Below are 20,870 nucleotides of genomic sequence, written 5' to 3' on the forward strand. Positions count from 1 at the left end.
ATAAAGCGCAGATCAAATGCGCCAAAGCTAGGTTCTTAGAGGAGACATTACTATCTGCCTCAAATAAATCTCAGGCCTTGTTTAAAATCGTTAAAGATTTGTCACGCCCGGCCTGCGCCGCAACTGCTATGCCAGCTTCTCAATCGCTGTGTGACTTGTTGGCAAAGGCCTTCGAGGACAAGATCGCTACCATCTTGAGCAAGCTGAGTACTCCGTCAGATTCCAATCTCCAGCTGCCATCTCTTGTTGCACCGCCTTTTTCTATGGAGGTGGAGGCCGGGAAAGCCCGGCTTGATAGTTTCCCCCTTCCTTCTTTGGTGGATTTCTGTGCTTTAGCGGACGGAGTATCCTCAGGCTCTCCCCTTGATCCACTCCCGTACAAATTTTGGAAATTGTTCCGTGACGAGCTCTTTCCTCCTATCCATGTGATTTGTTGCCTGTCCCTGGCCTCCGCCCGGGTCCCGGATAGCTGGAAGCTTGCAGTGGTTTCTCCGCTCCTGAAGAAGGAAACGCTGGACCCTATGTGCCCAGCAAATTATAGACCCATCTCATTGCTCCCCTTCTTGATTAAAATCTTGGAGAAACTGGCCACAAAACATCTGTCCAACTTCCTAGAGACCAATGCTTGCCTGGACGTGGCGCAGTTTGGCTTTAGACCAGCCCATGGGACAGAGTCGGCACTGGTGACCGTTTTGGACGACCTTCGTTAGCGTGCCGACCAAGGTCGAGCAGCCTTTTTAGTGCTGCTCGACATGTCGGCAGCGTTCGACACGGTCAGCCATGCCATCTTGGTCAGGAGGCTGGAGGAGGCCGGGGTGTCGGGCTTGGCTCTGGACTGGCTGATCTCCTACCTTGGTGACAGACACCAGGTGGTCGCCTTGCCACCCTTTAAATCCAACATCAAAAGGGTAGAACAGTGCGTGCCTCAGGGATAGGCCATCAGTCCCATCGTATTCAATCTTTACCTCCACCCCTTGGTCAAGTTAATTAAATCTTTCGGCATTGCGGTCACCATCTACGCCGACGACACCCAGCTTATCTTCTCCTTTGAAGGTAAGAATGCGGTGTCACAGGAGACCTTCCACCATTGTATGACCACCACGGCGAAATGGTTGAGCAACAACTCCTTACAGTTCAACAGCTCTAAGACCGAGGTGTTGCACTGTTAAATGGACCGTATCTCCCGGCCTTTACAACAGGATTTCTGGCCCCCCTCTTTTCAGGGTAAGGTAGCGGCGGCAGACTCTGCTCGGAATCTAGAGGTGATGCTCGAACCCAATTTCCAACTGGATGGCTTTGTGAATAAAACGGTGTTCACCTGTATGTTGTTGCTCCGCACCTTGCGGAAGATTCTTCCCCTGCTCCCGGCACACGCCAGACCAGAAGTAGTGCGTAGTATCATCTTAAGCAGACTTGACTACTGCAACGCACTACTTCTGGGGGCACCCATAACCTTGTTGGGCAAACTGCAGCGGGTGCAGAATTCTGCCGCCTAGCTGGCACTCTCTCGTCGGCGCTCTGATTCTTCCTCGGCAACACTTACGGATCTTCATTGGCTGCCAGTCTCCCAACGTGTCGACTTTAAAGCCCTTTGCTTGGTCTTTCGGGCCCTCCATGGTCAGGGGCCGATCTCCCTGCAGGAGCTGTTCTCCTGGTACACCCCTACTAGATCCCTTCGTTCTGCCTCAGCCTACCTGGTGGTAGTTCCTAAGATCCTGAGGATGCAAATGGGTGGTCGTTCTTTCAGCTATACGGCATCAAGGCTGTGGAACGCGCTGCCATTGTGTCTTAGAAGCATGGGTGACTTATCCTCTTTTAAAAAGGGACTAAAAACTCATCTTTTCCCAAGGACACTGTAATTACAGCTGCCACTATAATATCGTGCTCAGGCCATTGAGGATCACAGCGCCAGGATACCCATGGGGTGACAGTTGCGCTCTATAAATGTGCCATACAATACAATACAATACATCAATCCAGAATCAACTTCTGTATTTTATGTAATTTAAATGAATGTATGATCTTTCTGCAAACCTTTATGATTCACTTGAATCTAATAAAGTTATTTGACTGACTGACTGACTACTCATAGGCGGTGTCTGCAATAGTGATTGAGGTATTTTCGTGTGGCTGTGAAGCCCCTAATAGGTTCCCCAAGCATGTATTCAGATGTCACTAAGGTCTATCGAGACCAGCGGGCAGCGTAATGGTGTTTAACACTAGGGGGACACACACCAAGACCATGGAGGTAGTCGTGTGTTTGCCTTGAAGTTTGTATATCAATGCTTTTGATGGCTCTTGCCTCATAAGTGTGTGTTGCGGTAGCACAGGGTGAACAAAGGCAGAACCTTGTACAGTAACTTCCATAGCAAACATGTGGTGTTATGGGGAAAAAAAGACTCTTAGAGATAGTTGGCCTAACACACGAGTACAGCGTGCTTCGATTTTAGAAGCAACTGCCCCATCAAAATAAGCAGCGGTAAGGCACGCGATAACACTGCCTAGTTTACACATAAATGAAGCATTCTTCAATTTGAAAACAGCGGACGTGTTTGATGTGCACTGAAATAACAAGGCTGTGATGCAATGGAGGAAATTCGCTTGAAACAGTTGACCTCAGCATGGGTGCAGCGTGCTTTGTTTTCAAGACACAACACATGCCACATGTGCACCGAGTACTTTCCTACGACATGAGCGAGTGTGCTTTGAAACTTCCATATCTTTAACACAAATGCAACATTCTTTACGTTTTCATAAGAAGAAAAAAAAGAAAAGACGCATTCAATGTACAAAAGATTCAATTTAACAAAAAGGTAGGTTCAGGGACGGCGAGGTGGGAGAAGGATCTCCCACCGGTGGTTGTTCTTTGGATGCGCGAGACGGTGGTGAGTGAGAGGTCAGCGGAAAGTAGCTGGCGGTTGGGGATGTAAAATGAGTGCCGTCTGTTAAGGTAGGCTGGGCCGGTCTTGTGGAGTGCCTTGTGTGCGTGGGTGAGGAGCTTGAAGGATATCCTCTTGTTGACGGGGAGCCAGTGCAAGTTTCTCAGGTGGGGGGTGATGTGGCCATGGCGTGGTACATCGAGGATCAGTCGTGCCGAGGCGTTTTGGATGCGTTGTAGTCATTTTCCCTGCAGCTTTTCTGGAATTCGGAGCACTCGTAAGGATTTTCATCAGTATGGAGTCGCTTAGTGAGGCTGTGCCTATCAAATAGGAATTTCTGGCATTCACAGCATTGGTAATGTTCTTTCCCTGTGTGCGTCTCCTCATGTAGTGAGATTGCGTTTAAAATGTATGTTTTTCTGGCATTCGGAGCACTGAATTATTTTTTGATGGTGAATTTTCTTATGGTGCATGTAACCATCTCTATCTCTGAATCTTTTCTAACATTTAGAACACTGATAATGTTTTTTCTCCAGTGTGGTTTCTCACATGTTCAGTGAGATGAGATTTTTTGCTGAAACATTTTTGGCATTTGGAGCACTGATAAGGCTTTTCCCCAGTGTGGATTCTCACATGTTCAGTGAGATTAGATTTTTGGCTGAAACATTTTTGGCATTCGGAGCACTGATAAGGCTTTTCCCCAGTGTGGATTCTCACATGTTCATTGAGATTAGATTTTTGGCTAAAACATTTTTGGCATTCAGAGCACTGATAAGGTTTTTCCCCAGTGTGGGTTCTTATATGCTGAGTGAGACGGCTTTTTACACTGAAACATATCTGGCATTCGGAGCACTGATAAGGTTTTTCCCCAGTGTGGGCTCTTATATGCTTAGTGAGACGGCTTTTATTACTGAAACATATCTGGCATTCAGAGCACTGATAAGGTTTTTCCCCAGTGTGGGTTCTTATATGCTGAGTGAGACAGCTTTTTTCACTGAAATATTTGTGGCATTCAGAGCACTGATAAGGTTTTTCCCCAGTATGGTTTCTTATATGCCGAGTGAGACAGCCTTTATCACTGTAACATTTGTGGCATTCAGAGCACTGATAAGGTTTTTCCTCAGTGTGGAATCTCACATGTGCAGTTAGAAGTGATTTAAGTTTGAAATCTTTTGGGCATTCAGAGCACTGATAAGGTTTTTCCCCAGTGTGGGTTCTTATATGCTGAGTGAGACTGCTTTTGTTTCTGAAATATCTCTGACATTTAGAGCATGGATAAGGTTTTTCCCCAGTGTGGGTTTTTATATGCAGCGTGAGATGGATTTTTTCACTGAAACATTTCTGGCATTCAGGGCACTGATAAGGTTTTTCCCCAGTGTGGGTTCTTGTATGCCGAGTGAAACAGCTTTTTTCACTGAAACATTTGTGGCATTCAGTGCACTGATAACTTTTTTCCCCAGCGTGGATCTTTATATGCCGTGTGAGACTACTTTTTATACTGAAACATTTCTGGCATTCAGAGCACTGATAAGGATGTTCCACAGAATGGGTTATTGAATGATGAGAAAGACCTTGTTGGTTACAAAACCTTTCCTGGCTTTCAGAGCACTGATAAGGTTTTTCCCCAGTGTGGAATCTCACATGTGCAGTTAGAAGTGATTTAAGTTTGAAATGTTTTGGGCATTCAGAGCACTGATAAGGGTTTTCCCCAGTATGGGTTCTTATATGTTCAGTGAGTCTGCTTTTGTAACTGAAACATTTCTGGCATTCAGAGCACTGATATGGTTTCTCTCCAGTGTGGGTTATTGTATGCCGAGTGAGACTGTTTTTGTCAATGAAACATTTCTGGCATTCTGTGCACTGATGAGGTTTTTCCCCGGTGTGGGTTCTTATATGCCGAGTCAGAGTGCTTTGATCACTGAAACATTTCTGGCATTCAGAGCACTGATAACGTTTTTCCTTAGCCTTAGAGTGGTATCTTGTATGCTGAGTGAGACTGCTTTTGTCTTTGAAACATTTCTGGCAATCCGGGCACTGATGAGGTTTGTCCCCAGAGTGGGTTATTACATGTCTAGATAGACTCTGTTTGTTACAAAACCTTTTCTGGCATTCGGAGCACTGATAAGGGTTTTCCCCAGAGTGGATTCGCATATGTTCATTGAAATAAGATTTAAGGCTGAAACTTTTTTGGCATTCAGTGCACTGGTAAGGTTTTTCCACAGAGTGGGTTAATGCATGTCGATATAGACTAGGTTTGATACTAAACCTTTTCTGACACTTAGAGCACTGAAAAGGTTTTTCACCAGTGTGGATTCTCATATGCTCAGTGAGATAAGATTTACGCCTGAAACTTTTTTGACATATTTTGCACGGAGAGTGCTTTCCCCCAGTGTGGATTTTCATATGCTCAGAGAGATAAGATTTACGCCTGAAACTTTTTTGGCATACTTTGCACTGAGAGTGGTTGCCCCCAGTGTGCATTCTGTCAAATTCTGTGAGATAAGATTTATGGCTGTATCTTTTTTGGAACAGGTAACTTTTATCCCCAACTTCGGTTATTTTGCCTTGATTGAGGCAGGTTTGAATACTGATTTTGTTATCACAGGCAGTGTTTTTAGATGGTGTATTCCTAGAGTTAAAATCTCGCCACGTATAGTTTTCTCTTGCTTATATGCCAGGGTAAGAGTGAACCCGATTTTAGAGTCGGGCTTCTTTAGATAATGTTCAGCATTTAGCTCTAAAAGAAATTGTGTGTAATCTTCTCAACGCTTGAATTGAGCAAAATATGTCGGAAGCAGATAATAGTCTTTAGGTTATAGCCTCTCCGGCAGCAACTTCATTTGTGACTGAAGTTTTTCTCAAATGTATTTGTATAGGTCCTTAGCAAAGCAGTGATTAGGTGTTAGTCTGATATTTAATGATTCAACTGATAAGTACCTTTTTGCACTGACGTAACAGCAGTGTCTGAGGGCGTTGGGACGTGCACAGTACTATTGTGGATCATCAGTCGCAGAACATCAGTTCCTTTTACCCTTTCTATGTTTGGCGTAAGGTTAAGGTTTGTAGTTCTGAAGACGAGGATTTATTTACATGAGATATAACGCAACGGTGCTCATTTAATCTATTTTTATATTTAACAGTTTTACATATCACTCCTGCACACTAGATAATGTTGAGGCGATTTACATAGAATTACAGAGCAGTACACAATAAAAAGGAAACAATCTGAGATGGTCATGAGCACAATAAAGTAGTGAAGTTTTAAGGTTTTCGCAAGAGTGAGCAGTGTGGGTTGTGGTGTTCTATCCAGAGGCAGATAGTCTCAAACTTGGGTAACTGGTTAAAAACGGTGGTAGAACAAGGTTGATTTTCCAATCTTTTGGTAGTTGAACACGTCAGCTTTGGAGTCTTCTTTCAGCGTCTTTTCTTTGATGGTTTGCAGAAGAAACCCTTTGTTATAACTTTCTTTTATGCACTGTGTGCTTCCTCTCTGGAACGAAATGATGCTTTAGATGAAAGTTATTCTGTCATGCTGAGGCAATTTGTCTTTCTGATAATATTTCAGATGAGGATGCTGTGATTGGTCTTTCTGACATTATTTCTGATGCTGTGTGCACAGATATGGCTTTGTTCTGGGTTAATGAAATGCAAAATTAGAGACTTCACTTACAGGTATAGTACTTTCCTCAGCTCCCACTTCCTCGCCACACCTAGATTTGGGAAATTGTTTAAACTTAGATTCCTGGATGTCCTTCAGTTTTTTAAAATAATCCTTCTAATGGCACAGACATTCGGTTGCCTGGTGCTAAATCTTGCTTTCTTCATCCGTAATTTCAATCACCTATAGTATTAAAATTAAATAGTTATTACATGTAAATTTCCCAAAATATAACTTACAAGCCAAATCAATGCAGAATTGCAGAATTTTGAAAATGTTGAGCTGTTCTTCAGACAGAGCATAGTGTAGAACGGTAGCCTGAGAGTACTTGGATGTAGGAGTGAGGATTTGTAGAATTTTCAACATTTTATTAAGCTCACAAAGGATTCCTGTACCCTATGGAGTTTTAACATAGAATCCCAAAGGCAGAAATTAAAGTCATATGGACTGGCACCAAACAGATATTTAAAAAAGAATACTATTCATTAATTGTTAATGTAGATTTTTGGGACAGGAATTTCCCCTCCATGGACAACAGGTGTTTCCCCCTGCCCTGAGTTACCACCAACTTGTATCTGGTATCCTGACTTTTAAGTTCTGGCCGCTGCCGCACGCAAATCTATTATGTGCTGCGAGGACTATGCCTAGACTTATCCCTCAACTATGGTCCAGAGTATGAATCAAGGGCAATGAAATTAAGGTATACTTTCATGTGTTCATTTTATTCCACCTGATTACCAGTTGTTTGGTTTTTCTGCACCTGGATTTACCGGGTGTAGAAAAACAAGCCACAATTTTTTTCAAGATAGAAAAATTAGACTGAAAAGATGCACAGGACTCTGGGTGCAGCAGAGGCAGCCAATAGGTATGCTGTTTTTTTTTACTAACTGGGGGAAACACAATTCTTCCCTCTGTTAGAAAATGCTTTCCCCTTCCTTCCCCTGCTTCACCCATCTCCCCCCAACCAACTACATGCATATATATATATATATATATATATATATATATATATATATATATATATATATATATATATATATATATATATATATATATATATATACCAACTGCTTAAAACAAGTAGTAAATAAAATCAGAAAAACACTATGAAATAGTGAAAGGCATGTGGTTTGACAGGCAGAAGAATCTGTTCCTCGTGGCAACTCCCCAGTTTATGGCGCCAAACTTGTATCTGCACGTTCCTGGGGTAAATCTACCACAAAGAGAAAAAAATACAATTACATGAGATTTTCTGCAACCCCAGTACTGTGCAACTTCTAACAAGGAACTATGAGAGGTCTTGGACAGGTCCTGTGACCTGGAGGGTCACACCAAGTGTGCCCTTATTTAAGGCAGAGGACTGTCATGGGTTTAACAGCTAGAGCGGTGGTGGCAATGCACCCTGTTGTAAGGATCAATAGCCTGATGAGATACGTGCATCATGGTCAGTGTAGTGGCATCCTGCTGACACACCCATGTAATGCTCCATTTCTATGCCTGTGCCTAGACTTTGCGTTAACATCAAGTGCGTGTTTAGCGTGTTGGTGTGCGTAGCCTGTGCAATGCATCAATGCAATGTGAGAGTGTGACAGAGTAAACCGCATCTCCTGCCTGCCCGTTGGGTATACAAGTGGGACCATCTATCCGTTTTTAATACCCCAGTTAAAAGTCCTCTGTTACCAATGAATAAAGTGCTCTACAAAGTACTCAGGTGCCTGCTGTGTCACCAGGGATGGTGTCAGCCTGACGGCCCCTCTGAGTTGAAGTGACATCGCCTGCAGGCTTAATTACTTAATGGAGAAGCCGAGTACCTGTCCTGAGGAGCCTAGAAGCTTGCCTGTCTGGTAAGAAAGGGAAGGGAGTTTGACTATCCAGCAGGAGGACAAGGCTGTCCTGGAAGAAGCAAGGTCCGACACATCCCCGGTATCTGTAGGGCGGGCAGGAAAGCCATCCAGCAGGACCAGCTAGTCTGGGGGAACCCCCTCTGTTCCAGACTCTCCCAACAGTTCAAGGCAGAAAATAATAGTCTACGACGATGTGATTGTTGAGGCCCAGTTGGACGATTGTGTGCTGCCAACCGGCCTGTTTATGGCTGTATTTGCCAAATTCCTAACGCACCAGGGTCTGAATCTACTGGCTTTGAGCTGCTGAATTCCTGACTACTCTGTGTCAGAGGCCCATGAGGGACTACAACTATCCCAGTGTCGATCACCCTGTCTAAGCTTACGCCTGTGGTCCAGCCGGGACAGTGTGGGCTCAATTGCTGACAGTCTGGCATCCAGAGGGGCTGCACTAACCGACAGGCCAGGTGTGACTGCTACCTGGGGACTGCTGATCTTCAGTCCACTGCGAAGAAAAGACAGAGTGGGTGCCCTACTGAATCGGTACAAAAGGAGGTGGTGATGGAACGGAGCATCTGAACCAATCAAACACTCACACCCAGTCAACATCTGGGTTTAATCCATCATCGTTCTTTAGCCCACTCTGCCACCACAGTTCAGACATGGCCATATGCAAATCAGTCTGACTCTGTGCCTCATGGGAACAGTCCAGCCCGAGCTGCCAAGCCATGCCTTACCTGGACTGGAAACAAGCTTCCTAGGACCGGTTTCTGGAATTACAGCCATTACTGAATGCAGCACTACATCCACAAAAGCCTGCTGGTGAGTCACTGATCTCTCAAAAGTGTGGTCGTGCAATTCAAGGGCCGGGAAACAGGAAAGAGACCCAGACAAGACTGACTCATCCTGTGCAAGGGTAAGACGATTACGACAGAGCATATAGGCACTGAGGTGACTGGGGTGACAGAACTGCACCTATACTATATTCATGATACTCCTAAATGTCCCAAGAGGGGAAGATGGATCAGAACCGGACACACCTGTCTTTGGCACATGGTAGTCTGGCATGCCTGCACTGTCTTTTCACCTAGACTGTCCATAAAGTTAATTTTAGTGCCACTACACACATAGCAGGGGGAATCTCAGACTATTCGCTGGAGGAGGTGCAACTCGATGGTCCGGTTGTGGACTTCATGCTACCCCCAAGGGTTGATCCGTGATATTTAAAAGATCAGACGTTCAAAGCTCGTATGAGAGATGGAGCAGGCTTCTATTTTAAGGAGAACGGGCGGCCTGTTGAATCAGCTTGCATACTATAAGATGAATTCAAGGCAGTGATTTGAGGCCAGACACAAGCCTTGATTGGGGGAATGCCGAAGCAACGTAAATTGAAAAGCGAGGGTCAAGACAGGGAATGTGCTGTCCCGGAGGCTCGCTTGGCAAGTGGGGAATCAGTTTCTCTCCCATTACATCATCAACTGAAGCAGCACACATTAAGAGCACTAATGGAAAATAGCGTGCACTCATGCGGTGGCTACCGAGCATTGTCTCTATGATGTGGGTGATAAAGCCAATAAGTTGCTTGCATGGCTAAAAAGACGAGACAAAGGACGGAACTGGATCCTTGAGGTCACTGACAACAAGGCGACGGAAATACTGGTAGAGACTTCCTGAAAGACCTGACCCTGCCAATGCTAACAAATGAGGACAGAGACACACTAGACCAAGACCTGATGGTAGACTAAATAAATAAGACGATAAGAACCTTGCATACAGGGCAAACAACGGGGGACAATGAGCTCCCCTTAGAATTATATAAAAGCATGATGGATAAAATCAGGGAGTACCTCCAGAGTAGGTTTCAGACTGCCTGAAAATAAGGCTGCCTCCCAGAGGACCAAAGAACGTCTGAGGTGGTGGTCATCCCAAAAAAGGACGAACCAGCAACTGAGTGTGGGTCTTATAGATCTATCTCCCTGCTTAATTTTGAGACTAAGGTCCTTACGTAGGCCCTAGCGATCTGCCTGCAGACAGTAATTGCAAAAGTGGATCATCCTGATCAATCGGGCTTTATGCCACACCAGGGAACGTGCTTAAATCTCCAACACCTTAATGGAGTACCACATGCAACAGGGGATTCGTTTGCTGAACCAGTGGCGCTGCTGTCATGCTCTTGTATGTAGCTCCTCTAGCGTGCATATTTACAACAAGGGGTGGTGAGGGACAGAGTCTCTGAATTAAGCAGAAAGCTCTCACCCAGTCAAGAGATCAGGGCTAGATCCAACACCGTTTTTTAGCTCACTGCACCATCCCAGTTTCAGAACCTGGCTGTATGCAAATTAGTCTGTTCCTGTCCCAGTGCATGATGGGAACAGGGCAAACCAAACTACAAAAGCCAATTCTTACACTGGGAAGGAAACAAGGGTATACTCAGACATGAGTCCCTTTCTCACTGCTCCATCAGGATTCAAGCAAGCCGGGCCGAAGAAGGCTGAAATGCCAGAAACCGACCTCGGTAGCTTGTCTCCTTTCTGGTGAAGAATTGGCTTGGTAGTTTAGTCTGCCCTGTTCCCATGATGCACTGGGCCAGGGACAGACTGATTTGCATATAGCCAGGTTCTGAGCTGGGATGGGCAGTGAGATAAATAACGGTGATGGATCAAGCCCTGATCTTTGGACTGGGTAAGAGTGGTCTGTTTAACTCAGACACTCTGTTCATCACCACCCCCTTTTTGTAAATCGTTTTTGGCCACTATAGGTGTGGCAGGGTATACTCAGACATGAGTCCCTTTCTCACTGCTCCATCAGGATTCAAGCAAGCCGGGCCGAAGAAGGCTGAAATGCCAGAAACCGGTCCTCGGTAGCTTGTCTCCTTTCTGGTGAAGAATTGGCTTGGTAGTTTAGTCTGCCCTGTTCCCATGATGCACTGGGCCAGGGACAGACTGATTTGCATATAGCCAGGTTCTGAGCTGGGATGGGGCAGTGAGATAAATAACGGTGATGGATCAAGCCCTGATCTTTGGACTGGGTAAGAGTGGTCTGTTTAACTCAGACACTCTGTTCATCACCACCCCCTTTTTGTAAATCGTTTTTGGCCACTATAGGTGTGGCAGGGTATACTCAGACATGAGTCCCTTTCTCACTGCTCCATCAGGATTCAAGCAAGCCGGGCCGAAGAAGGCTGAAATGCCAGAAACCGGTCCTCGGTAGCTTGTCTCCTTTCTGGTGAAGAATTGGCTTGGTAGTTTAGTCTGCCCTGTTCCCATGATGCACTGGGCCAGGGACAGACTGATTTGCATATAGCCAGGTTCTGAGCTGGGATGGGGCAGTGAGATAAATAACGGTGATGGATCAAGCCCTGATCTTTGGACTGGGTAAGAGTGGTCTGTTTAACTCAGACACTCTGTTCATCACCACCCCCTTTTTGTAAATCGTTTTTGGCCACTATAGGTGTGGCAGGGTATACTCAGACATGAGTCCCTTTCTCACTGCTCCATCAGGATTCAAGCAAGCCGGGCCGAAGAAGGCTGAAATGCCAGAAACCGGTCCTCGGTAGCTTGTCTCCTTTCTGGTGAAGAATTGGCTTGGTAGTTTAGTCTGCCCTGTTCCCATGATGCACTGGGCCAGGGACAGACTGATTTGCATATAGCCAGGTTCTGAGCTGGGATGGGGCAGTGAGATAAATAACGGTGATGGATCAAGCCCTGATCTTTGGACTGGGTAAGAGTGGTCTGTTTAACTCCGACACTCTGTTCATCACCACCCCCTTTTTGTAAATCGTTTTTGGCCACTATAGGTGTGGCAGGGTATACTCAGACATGAGTCCCTTTCTCACTGCTCCATCAGGATTCAAGCAAGCCGGGCCGAAGAAGGCTGAAATGCCAGAAACCGGTCCTCGGTAGCTTGTCTCCTTTCTGGTGAAGAATTGGCTTGGTAGTTTAGTCTGCCCTGTTCCCATGATGCACTGGGCCAGGGACAGACTGATTTGCATATAGCCAGGTTCTGAGCTGGGATGGGGCAGTGAGATAAATAACGGTGATGGATCAAGCCCAGATCTTTGGACTGGGTAAGAGTGGTCTGTTTAACTCAGACACTCTGTTCATCACCACCCCCTTTTTGTAAATCCTCTAGCGTGCATGCACGTCAATAACACAGTCTTTGCCGTCCGACAGGGATGTTCCTTGTCTCCTATGTTCTTCTCATGTGAGTGGGTTCGCCATTACCTCTCATACGGGGTATTCCAGTTGATCAGGAGTGGGATGATAGAATCTCCCTCCACGCTGACGGTTTGCTGTAGGACACGTAATCAGCCTTCTCGAGTGAACGAATCCTACAAATTTTTCACATATTTGGAGATCATTCAGGATATAAGATCAATTGGAAGAAGTCCTTAATATTCCTGCTGGAGGCAGGGAACTTGCAGCTGTACTCTGAGTGCACAGTTCGGATCAATCAATCAATCAATCAATGACACTTCTAAAGCGCGCTACATACCCGTAGGGTCTCAAGGCGCTGGGGAGGGGGGGTGCCGCTACTGCTCGAACAGCCAGGTCTTCAGCTTCTTCCTGAAGGAGAGGTGGTCTTGGGTCAGGCGTAGGTCGGACGGGAGGGAGTTCCAGGTCTTGGCGGCCAGGAAGGAGAAGGACCTTCCTCCTGTAGTCGCTCTTCGGATGCGGGGGACGGCGGCGAGGGCGTGGTTGGCTGATCGGAGGTGGCGTTTGGGAGCGTAGAAGTTGACTCGGCTGTTGAGGTAGCTCGGGCCTTGGTCGTGTAGCGCTTTGTGTGCGTGGGTGAGGAGGCGGAAGGTGATTCTCTTGTTGATGGGGAGCCAGTGAAGGTCTCTCAGATGCCCGGAGATGTGGCTGGATCGTGGGATGTCGAGGATGAGTCTGGCTGAGGCGTTTTGGATCCGCTGGAGTCTCTTCTGGAGCTTGGCGGTGGTCCCGGCGTAGAGGGCGTTGCCGTAGTCCAGTCGGCTGGTGACGAGGGCCTGGGTGACGGTCTTCCTGGTCTCTGTGGGGATCCACCAGAAGATCTTCCGTAGCATGCGTAGGATGTTGAAGCACGCCGAGGAGACGCTGTTGACTTGCCTGGTCATGGAGAGGGAGGAGTCCAGGATGAAGCCCAGGTTTCGTGCATGGTCTGTCGGTTTGGGTGCGGTGCCCAGGGTGGGAGGCCACCAGGAGTCGTCCCAGGCGGAGGGTGAAGAGCCCAGGATGAGGACCTCCGTCTTGTCCGAGTTCAGTTTCAGGCGGCTGGTCGTCATCCACTCGGCTACCTCTTTCATCCCTTCGTGCAGGTTGGCTCTGGCGGCGGCGGGGTTGTTGGTCAGGGAGAGGATCAGCTGGGTGTCGTCGGCGTAGGAGATGATGCTGAGGTGGTGTTTGCGTACGATGGCCGCGAGGGGGCTCATGTAGACGTTGAAGAGGGTGGGGCTCAGTGATGATCCTTGGGGGACGCCGCAGATGACTTCGGAGGCCTCTGACTTGTACGGTGGTAGGCGGACTCGCTGTGTTCTTCCGTCGAGGAAGGAGATGATCCATTCCAGCGCCTTGTCCTGGATTCCGATGTTGCTGAGGCGCTGCACTAGGGTGCGGTGGCAGACCGTGTCGAATGCCGCTGAGAGGTCTAGGAGGATGAGGGCCGCTGTTTCTCCATTGTCCATCAGGGCTCGGATGTCATCGGTGGCGGCGATGAGGGCGGTCTCGGTGCTGTGTTTGGCTCGGAAGCCGGACTGTGAGGGGTCGAGGGATCCGTTCGTCTCGAGGAAGGCGGCCATCTGCTTGTTGACGGTCTTCTCGATGACTTTGGCTGGAAACGGAAGAAGCGGATGGCACTACATGGCTTTAAATATTTGGGCATAATCTGTCTTTCCTACTACCTCTTCTCTTTCTGACACTTTTCTGTCCACTCATCACTGCTCACTTATTATGGGCCTCTTGCCCGTGTTCTTAGTGTTGTTGTTTTAAAGGGTCCTGCGACTTCCCACAATAGACCAATATTGCTATACATAATATGTCCCGCGGCCGGCCCAACAAAGGTTGTAGGCGACCTGCTGTGTTCAAGCTACTTTGCTACTGCTTCTCCATACTTTTGTAGACTCTCTTACAGTACGCTGCCGGCCCTAAATAGGGTTGTGGGCTTAACGCTGTGTATATCAGGACCTGTGTTCTATTCTTTACTTACAAAATAAAAATAGATTTCAAACAGAATATTTGGGAGGGTTCATTACAAGAGAGCCACAGGCAGGAACAAACTCCCGAAATTAGACCGGTGTCACAGGGATACCCCAAACTGGCAGGCGCTCCGGCTCTCCTTACTGGGCCGGGTAGCCCTATTTAAAGTGATAACCCTCCAGGGTCTCCTGTACATCGTGCAAGAAACGTCGTTTAAGATCCCACCGGACAATTTCTTTCAAAAGGTAGACTGAGAACTTCGGCTCCTGTTGTGGGATGGTGGCACTTCACGCTGAGTAAGTTGCAGAGGGGAGTTTATTAAGGTGGACCGGCGGTCCGGACCATTTTCAAGTATTACTGGGCCACGCAGCTGGTGGCAGTCAACAACTGGGTTTTTGCGGACCGTGGGGAACCTGCTTACCGGGTAGATAGATTGGCCATGGGCAAGAGAGGTTTCCCCACCCCGGTGCTGTATCAAAGAAAGTATGAGTGCACCCTGTAGGAAGGTGGATATCTGACTATGGTTACCCCCAAACTTTTTGCCTGGTGTTTAGCTGGTTTTTGACTTAGTTGGCCTGGGATCCTGCTATTCAGGGCCCCAGGCTGATTGCTCTCTCCTTAAAATTACTGCCAATGCACTTTAGGTGCATTACGAATTGGAACTGGTTCCCCTTATGAGCCCCTGTATTAGTGCACCCTAGGTGCCCAGGGCATAGGTGTATCCAAGGCCTACCAGGGGCTGCAGCATGTATTATGCCACCCCTGGCCTGGCCTCCATATTTGACACAACTGGCTGATCACTCAGCTGGGGTAAGTCGGTGTAACCACCTCTTACTTAGGTACAGTATGTCTGTGCCTAACCCTAAACTGGACACATATGTTCCTATCAGCCACTCCTATGGAAGGCCTCATCAATCCTGGAGGCAGAGTGCTTGGAAATATGTGAGATGGTGCTCTAGCATGAGCTGAGCCTGTCTGCAGCTGTCGGGAACAACTCCCTAATCTGTTCCGGGATATTGCCATACCATATACTCTTAAGTGCATTATAATCCTCGCGGTTAAATGCTATCTTTGGTTTGGCTTTATCAAAACATGTCGAGTAAGGTGTCATACGAATTGGAATACTATCCCCTCGCCAATTCTGGCGACGGGGATAGCATTCCACCCTTCTAGAGGGACACGACATGTGCGTAGCCTTAACCCCGGTTAAAGTTAAACAGAGCCTCAGCTTCACAAAATGGACGCTGCCACCACAGACACAAGTCTGGCCTCCTGCTGCTGACCGAAACTCGGCAGATGGTGGCCTGGACAAAGGGTTTCCTGCCTTGGGAGGTGCGAGCACCACCCCAGACAGGATTTTGTGTATTGGGTAGGACAGGGCTGAATAGAATCAGACATGCCCGGGGCACACAAGGTGTCCCCGTGCATAGGCCAGTCCAAACCGGTTCTGGGGCCTTCCAGCCCCAGTCCTGGCGCGGAGCTGGACAAAGGAAAGGGGGTGTAACCGCCCCCCTTCCTGGTTCCTCCCAGAGGAGGGACCTAGTAGGTGATCCACCCCCAGTTTGGGAATAAGAGGGGGAGCAGTGCCATTGCACAGCAGATCATCCTGAAATCAACTTTAAACAAGAAGAAGACTGGACTTCGACATTCTGCTGCACAGAAGACTGAAGAGAATCTCCCTTGTGGCCTAGGAGGGGCCACCCTGTGAACACAGGCATCACCCAGCACCTCGACGTCTGCTTTGCCGCCGCCTCCCGCCGGAGCCCGAGTGCAGAGCCTGACAAGACCCAGCTTCCCAGACTTCTCCCAGCCCGATCCACAGTCCCTGCAAAGAAGGGACCCGTGGAGGCACCGAGAGACGTGGGAGCGGACATCTTGAAAGACCCCTGAGACGCTGACTGCGCAGCACCCGAGGCACCCTCGACTCTGTGCTTTGGGGTTTTAGAAGCCCCACAACCGAGCAGCATTTGCACCAAAGATCAGCCCTCCAGCATCTCCACGATCTGCGTGGGGCCCTTTTGCTTTGTGCCACTCGACTCGCCATCCCGGCCACTTGTCACGTGGTCAGCGGCCATCTTGGCGACGAAACCTACGATTTACACTGTGGGTCTGGTTGCTCCAGACCTGCCCTCGCTCCTGTAGAAAGGAGTACCCGCTCTGACTTTGCTGGTCCGAGTAATAAGCCTTTTTCACTTTCCCCGTGGCTTGCGTTAGCCAAGGCTTGTTTGCTTCAATCGAGTTGCCGACACCGCCATCAGCTAGAGCCTTCGAGGGACAGCTCGTGATCGACTCCTGGACGTCCTTGACCTCTTCGTGTCCACGTGGCTGCAGAGAGAATCAACACCTCATCACCTGTTTGCACCCGACTTTGCCTGGTTCCAATCTGGTTCCACGGTGGTCACTGGTCAGTGACTTTGAACATTGTCCCCTCTGCTTTCAGGTCTTCACCACTTCAGATCCACCCTTGGATCCACCGGACACTTCTCCTTCACATCGCCTGCAGCATCTTCAGCTTCAAGCGCCAAGAACCTGCGTGTCAAAACCCAACGCCACTTCGACCCTGTGCACCCACTTCCTGTGGGTGAGGTAACATTGCAAAGCCGGTGTCCCTACACTGGTACACACCTCTAGGGTCTGTGTCTTAAGTTTTGTTCCTCTAGGTTCAGCGGAAGTGCCCTTAAACTAACTTTGTACTTTTTACGCACCATAGACTTTGTATTGGAAAGTGCGTGCACTTTGAACACTGCACCCGAGTCCCGTGGGCCTCTCCCGACTTAGTCACAACTAGTCTCGAATAGCTCCAGCGATTCCCAAGGCCCTAGGCCTCTTCACTTTCCTCCTGGTATCTCTTATACCACTTTCTTAGTATATGGTTTAGGTGGCCCCTAGGGCTCATCCATATTGTGCAACTTTTGTGTATTTTAAACTGTCTTGTGATTTAACGCTTGTGCTTCTGTGCTCATAAAGAGTCCAGGGGATTTTATAGTTAATAAATCAATATATATTTTCAATATATATCTGTGTGGTGTCCCTTTCATTTGGTATTCAAGGGGGTTGTGTATGGTATAACAGCTGGCTTCACATGCCTTTCAGAGTTTAGCCTAAGACTGCTTTGTCCACGTTACCACTAGGATAACTGGTCTACAAGGTTGAATTACAACCATCATCATAAGGGTTGCTTGGCATGGTACAAAGTGATCACTAAGGATTAGTGAGCATTATATACCAGGCCAACTTCTCACATTGGTGAGCAGCGGATTGGGATCTGAGCTTGCTGTTGTTTTACCATTACAATCTTTGAGATTATCATTTGAAAGATCATACAGGTACCTGCTAGGTACATATAAAACAAGACTAGTATACTTAAGTTCTACTGAACTTAGTTGTTGTAGAGCAAAGGGAGTAGCACACCCTAGCTACAACTACTAGATAGGTTTAGTAGGTAAACACCAGTGTAGGTAGATTGCAACACATCCACCCACACTGGAGCAATGTCTGGAACAGAGGGGTCCAGTGGACTTACTCCTGTTGAGAGTGACCCTCCAAGGGCACCATCCCAGTTTGCTATTTTTCCCTTTAAGGAATTAAGACAGCTTTGTGTCTTAAGGGGTCTGAAGACAGGGCCTTCCCCTACTACAGACCACCTAAGAGAGCTCTTGGATCAGTCTGAGGCTCTAAAGACCTCTAAAGCAAACCCCACAGGGAATGCTGAAGGAGGCCATCCTTCAGAGGATGACACTGTAGACCCCCCTGCCCCTATCATCCTGGTAGATGAGGAAGCCTCCACCACTGGAGCTCCTCAGGTAGATGAAGAGGAAGAAGAAGAGGAGGAGGAGGTGGAAAGCAGTGAGTCAGATGATGACAGAAATAGTCAGGTGCTGGTCAGTAGACTGAACCAGGCTAACTTAAGCTTACTTGGGAATGAATCAGGTAACAACCCATTCAGACCCCCAGGTGGACTTAACCAGAAGCCTAGGAGGAGAAGGACTCACTCAGGTGACTCTGACAACTCCCATGCTTCTAGAGGCTCTCATGGTCACTCCAGAAGGGGGATGACTAGCCCTCAGAGAAGGGAACATGAGGCCAAATTGAGAGAATCTCAAATTAGAGAGGCTGAATTGAGAGTCCAGAGACAAGAGTTGGAAATTGCCCTGGCCCAAGAGAAACTTGCTAGAGCAAGACAGCCTAGAGAGAGTGGATTAGGATCCACTGGTGGCAGCAATATCCAGAAGGATAAAGACAGGTCCTTTGATACAAGAAACCTGAGTAAGATTGTGCCCCCCTACAAAGCTGGGGATGATATCCACAAATGGATGACTGCACTTGAGAGAGCCTGCATGGTACAGCAGATCCCTCAGGAGCAGTGGGCAGCAATCTTGTGGCTCTCCTTTGAAGGTAGAGGCAGAGACAGACTCCTCACAGTTAGTGATGAGGATTCTAGAAACTACATGGTCCTGAAGAGTGCTCTGATTGATGGGTTAGGCTTAACCACTGAACAGTACAGGTTAATGTTCAGAGATACCCAGAAGACACAGATTCAGGACTGGTCTGAATTTGTTGAGTGTGCCACTAAGGCTCTGGAGGGCTGGTTGCTGGGAAGTAAGGTTACTGACTATACAGGATTGTATAATTTAATTATGAGAGAGCAAATCTTAAGTAATTGTCAAAATCAGCTTCTACATCAGCACCTGGTTGACTCTGATCTGACCTCCCCACAAGAATTGGGTAGGAGGGCAGACAAATGGGTCAGAACCAGGATCAGGCCTAAGAACCAGGGTGGTGACCAAAAGAAAGAGACTACCAAGCCTCAAGAGAAGGGTGGGGATAAAAGTAAGGAAAAGACTTCCCCAGGGCCCCAAAACTCCAAGAATGGGGGTGGGTCCCAAGACACTTCTACATCCCAGAAAAAGCCTTATTGTCATACCTGTAAACAGGTGGGGCATTACAAAACAGATAGCTGTTGTCCCAAGAATGGCAATAAGGAGAATATACCTCCAGGTAAGGCTCCAACACCTCCTGTCACTGTTAGCAGTGGTCCCCCAGGTGGTGGGAGCACCCCCAAGAATTTGGGTGGGTTTACTTTTGGAGGACAGGTGGACTCTGGCCTATCCAGGTCCCCTAACTCAGATACTCTTGTCTATGAGACTGGAATGGGGTTTGCCAATTTCACAGCTTGCCCAAACACTTTGAGCAAGTATAGACAGGAGCCCCTCATCAATGGCTTGAAAGTTGAGGCCTTCAGAGACACAGGGGCTAGCATCACCATGGTGGCTGAATGTCTAGTCCCCTCAAGGCAACTTTTACCTGATGCCAAATATCAGGTGACAAACATTGATGGCATAGAATCCAATCATCCCATGGCAGTAGTCAATCTTAGCTGGGGAGGTGTCACTGGCCCAAAGAGAGTGGCAGTGTCAGCAAACTTGCCTGTAGATTGCCTACTGGGTAATGATTTGGAAATCTCAGCCTGGGCTGAGGTTGAACAGCAAACCCATTCTAGAATGGTAAATCTCCATGGAAAGGTTAGTGGGGCTGTAATGGCTACAGCCCCAATTCAAGATGTCCTTCCTGAAAAGGTTGGGAGGGCTGAGCAAACCTCAGCCCCATCTTTAGATAACTTCCCTCCTGGAAAGAGTAGCAGGGCTGTACTAGTAACAGCCCATACCCAAACTGAGTCTCCTCCTGAAAAGGTTGGTGGGGCTGTGATGGCCACAGCCCAAACTCAAACTGATACCTGGGTAGTGAAGCCTGAAATGATGGATCACTCCACCCAAACAGAGAGCATTGAGGAGGAAGAGAAATCTCCCTCCCACCAGACTTTAGGAAAGGATCAGCCTCCTCAGGGAACTGATCTTACCCCTGATGAAGGAACTGACCCAGAGGTTGTTAGGCCTGGCCTGACAGAGCCTCTGATGGCAGTGGACCCTTCTCAGGAGGGACCCAGTCTGGAGCAGGTAACCTGCCCCTCTCTACCTTGCCTTACTCAGCCCAGGGCTGCAGAGGACAAGAAGGACAGTGAGACCCAAAGGGCCCCCTGTCAAATAAAGCACCCCCATCAGCAGATTAGGGGCACCGAAACTAGTAGCCCTAGTGAGGTGCAAGCTTTAAAAACTACTGAGGGATCCCCCTTACAAGTAGTTAGGGACCTCCCCCAGATGGATATTGTTGGGCACAGCCAAACCTGGGACCCTAAGGGCCCAAACCTGACCTGTCCCTCCAGTAAGCCAAACAGAGGGACCCAGCCTCCAGCTTTAGGTAGCCAGAGGTTGACCCTGAGAGCACAGTGCAACTCAGTCAGAGAAAGAAAGGCACACAT

At 47.9% G+C, this 20,870-nt stretch overlaps 1 protein-coding gene across 1 annotated transcript in view; it reads right to left on the minus strand.

Moving 5' to 3' along the window:
* Positions 1 to 2,424: 2,424 nt before the first annotated feature.
* The window catches only part of LOC147738138 (uncharacterized), a 70,016-nt gene continuing 51,570 nt past the window's right edge, over positions 2,425 to 20,870 (minus strand). The window contains exon 4 of the mRNA XM_086952154.1: positions 2,425 to 6,720. Coding sequence (XP_086808280.1) covers positions 3,387 to 5,360 — 1,974 coding nt within the window. The 5' untranslated portion in view covers positions 5,361 to 6,720 and the 3' untranslated portion in view covers positions 2,425 to 3,386. The remainder of the gene's footprint in view (positions 6,721 to 20,870) is intronic.

This window comes from Lissotriton vulgaris, chromosome 1_1 (genome assembly GCF_964263255.1).
Source record: "Lissotriton vulgaris chromosome 1_1, aLisVul1.2, whole genome shotgun sequence".
NCBI lineage: Eukaryota > Metazoa > Chordata > Amphibia > Caudata > Salamandridae > Lissotriton > Lissotriton vulgaris.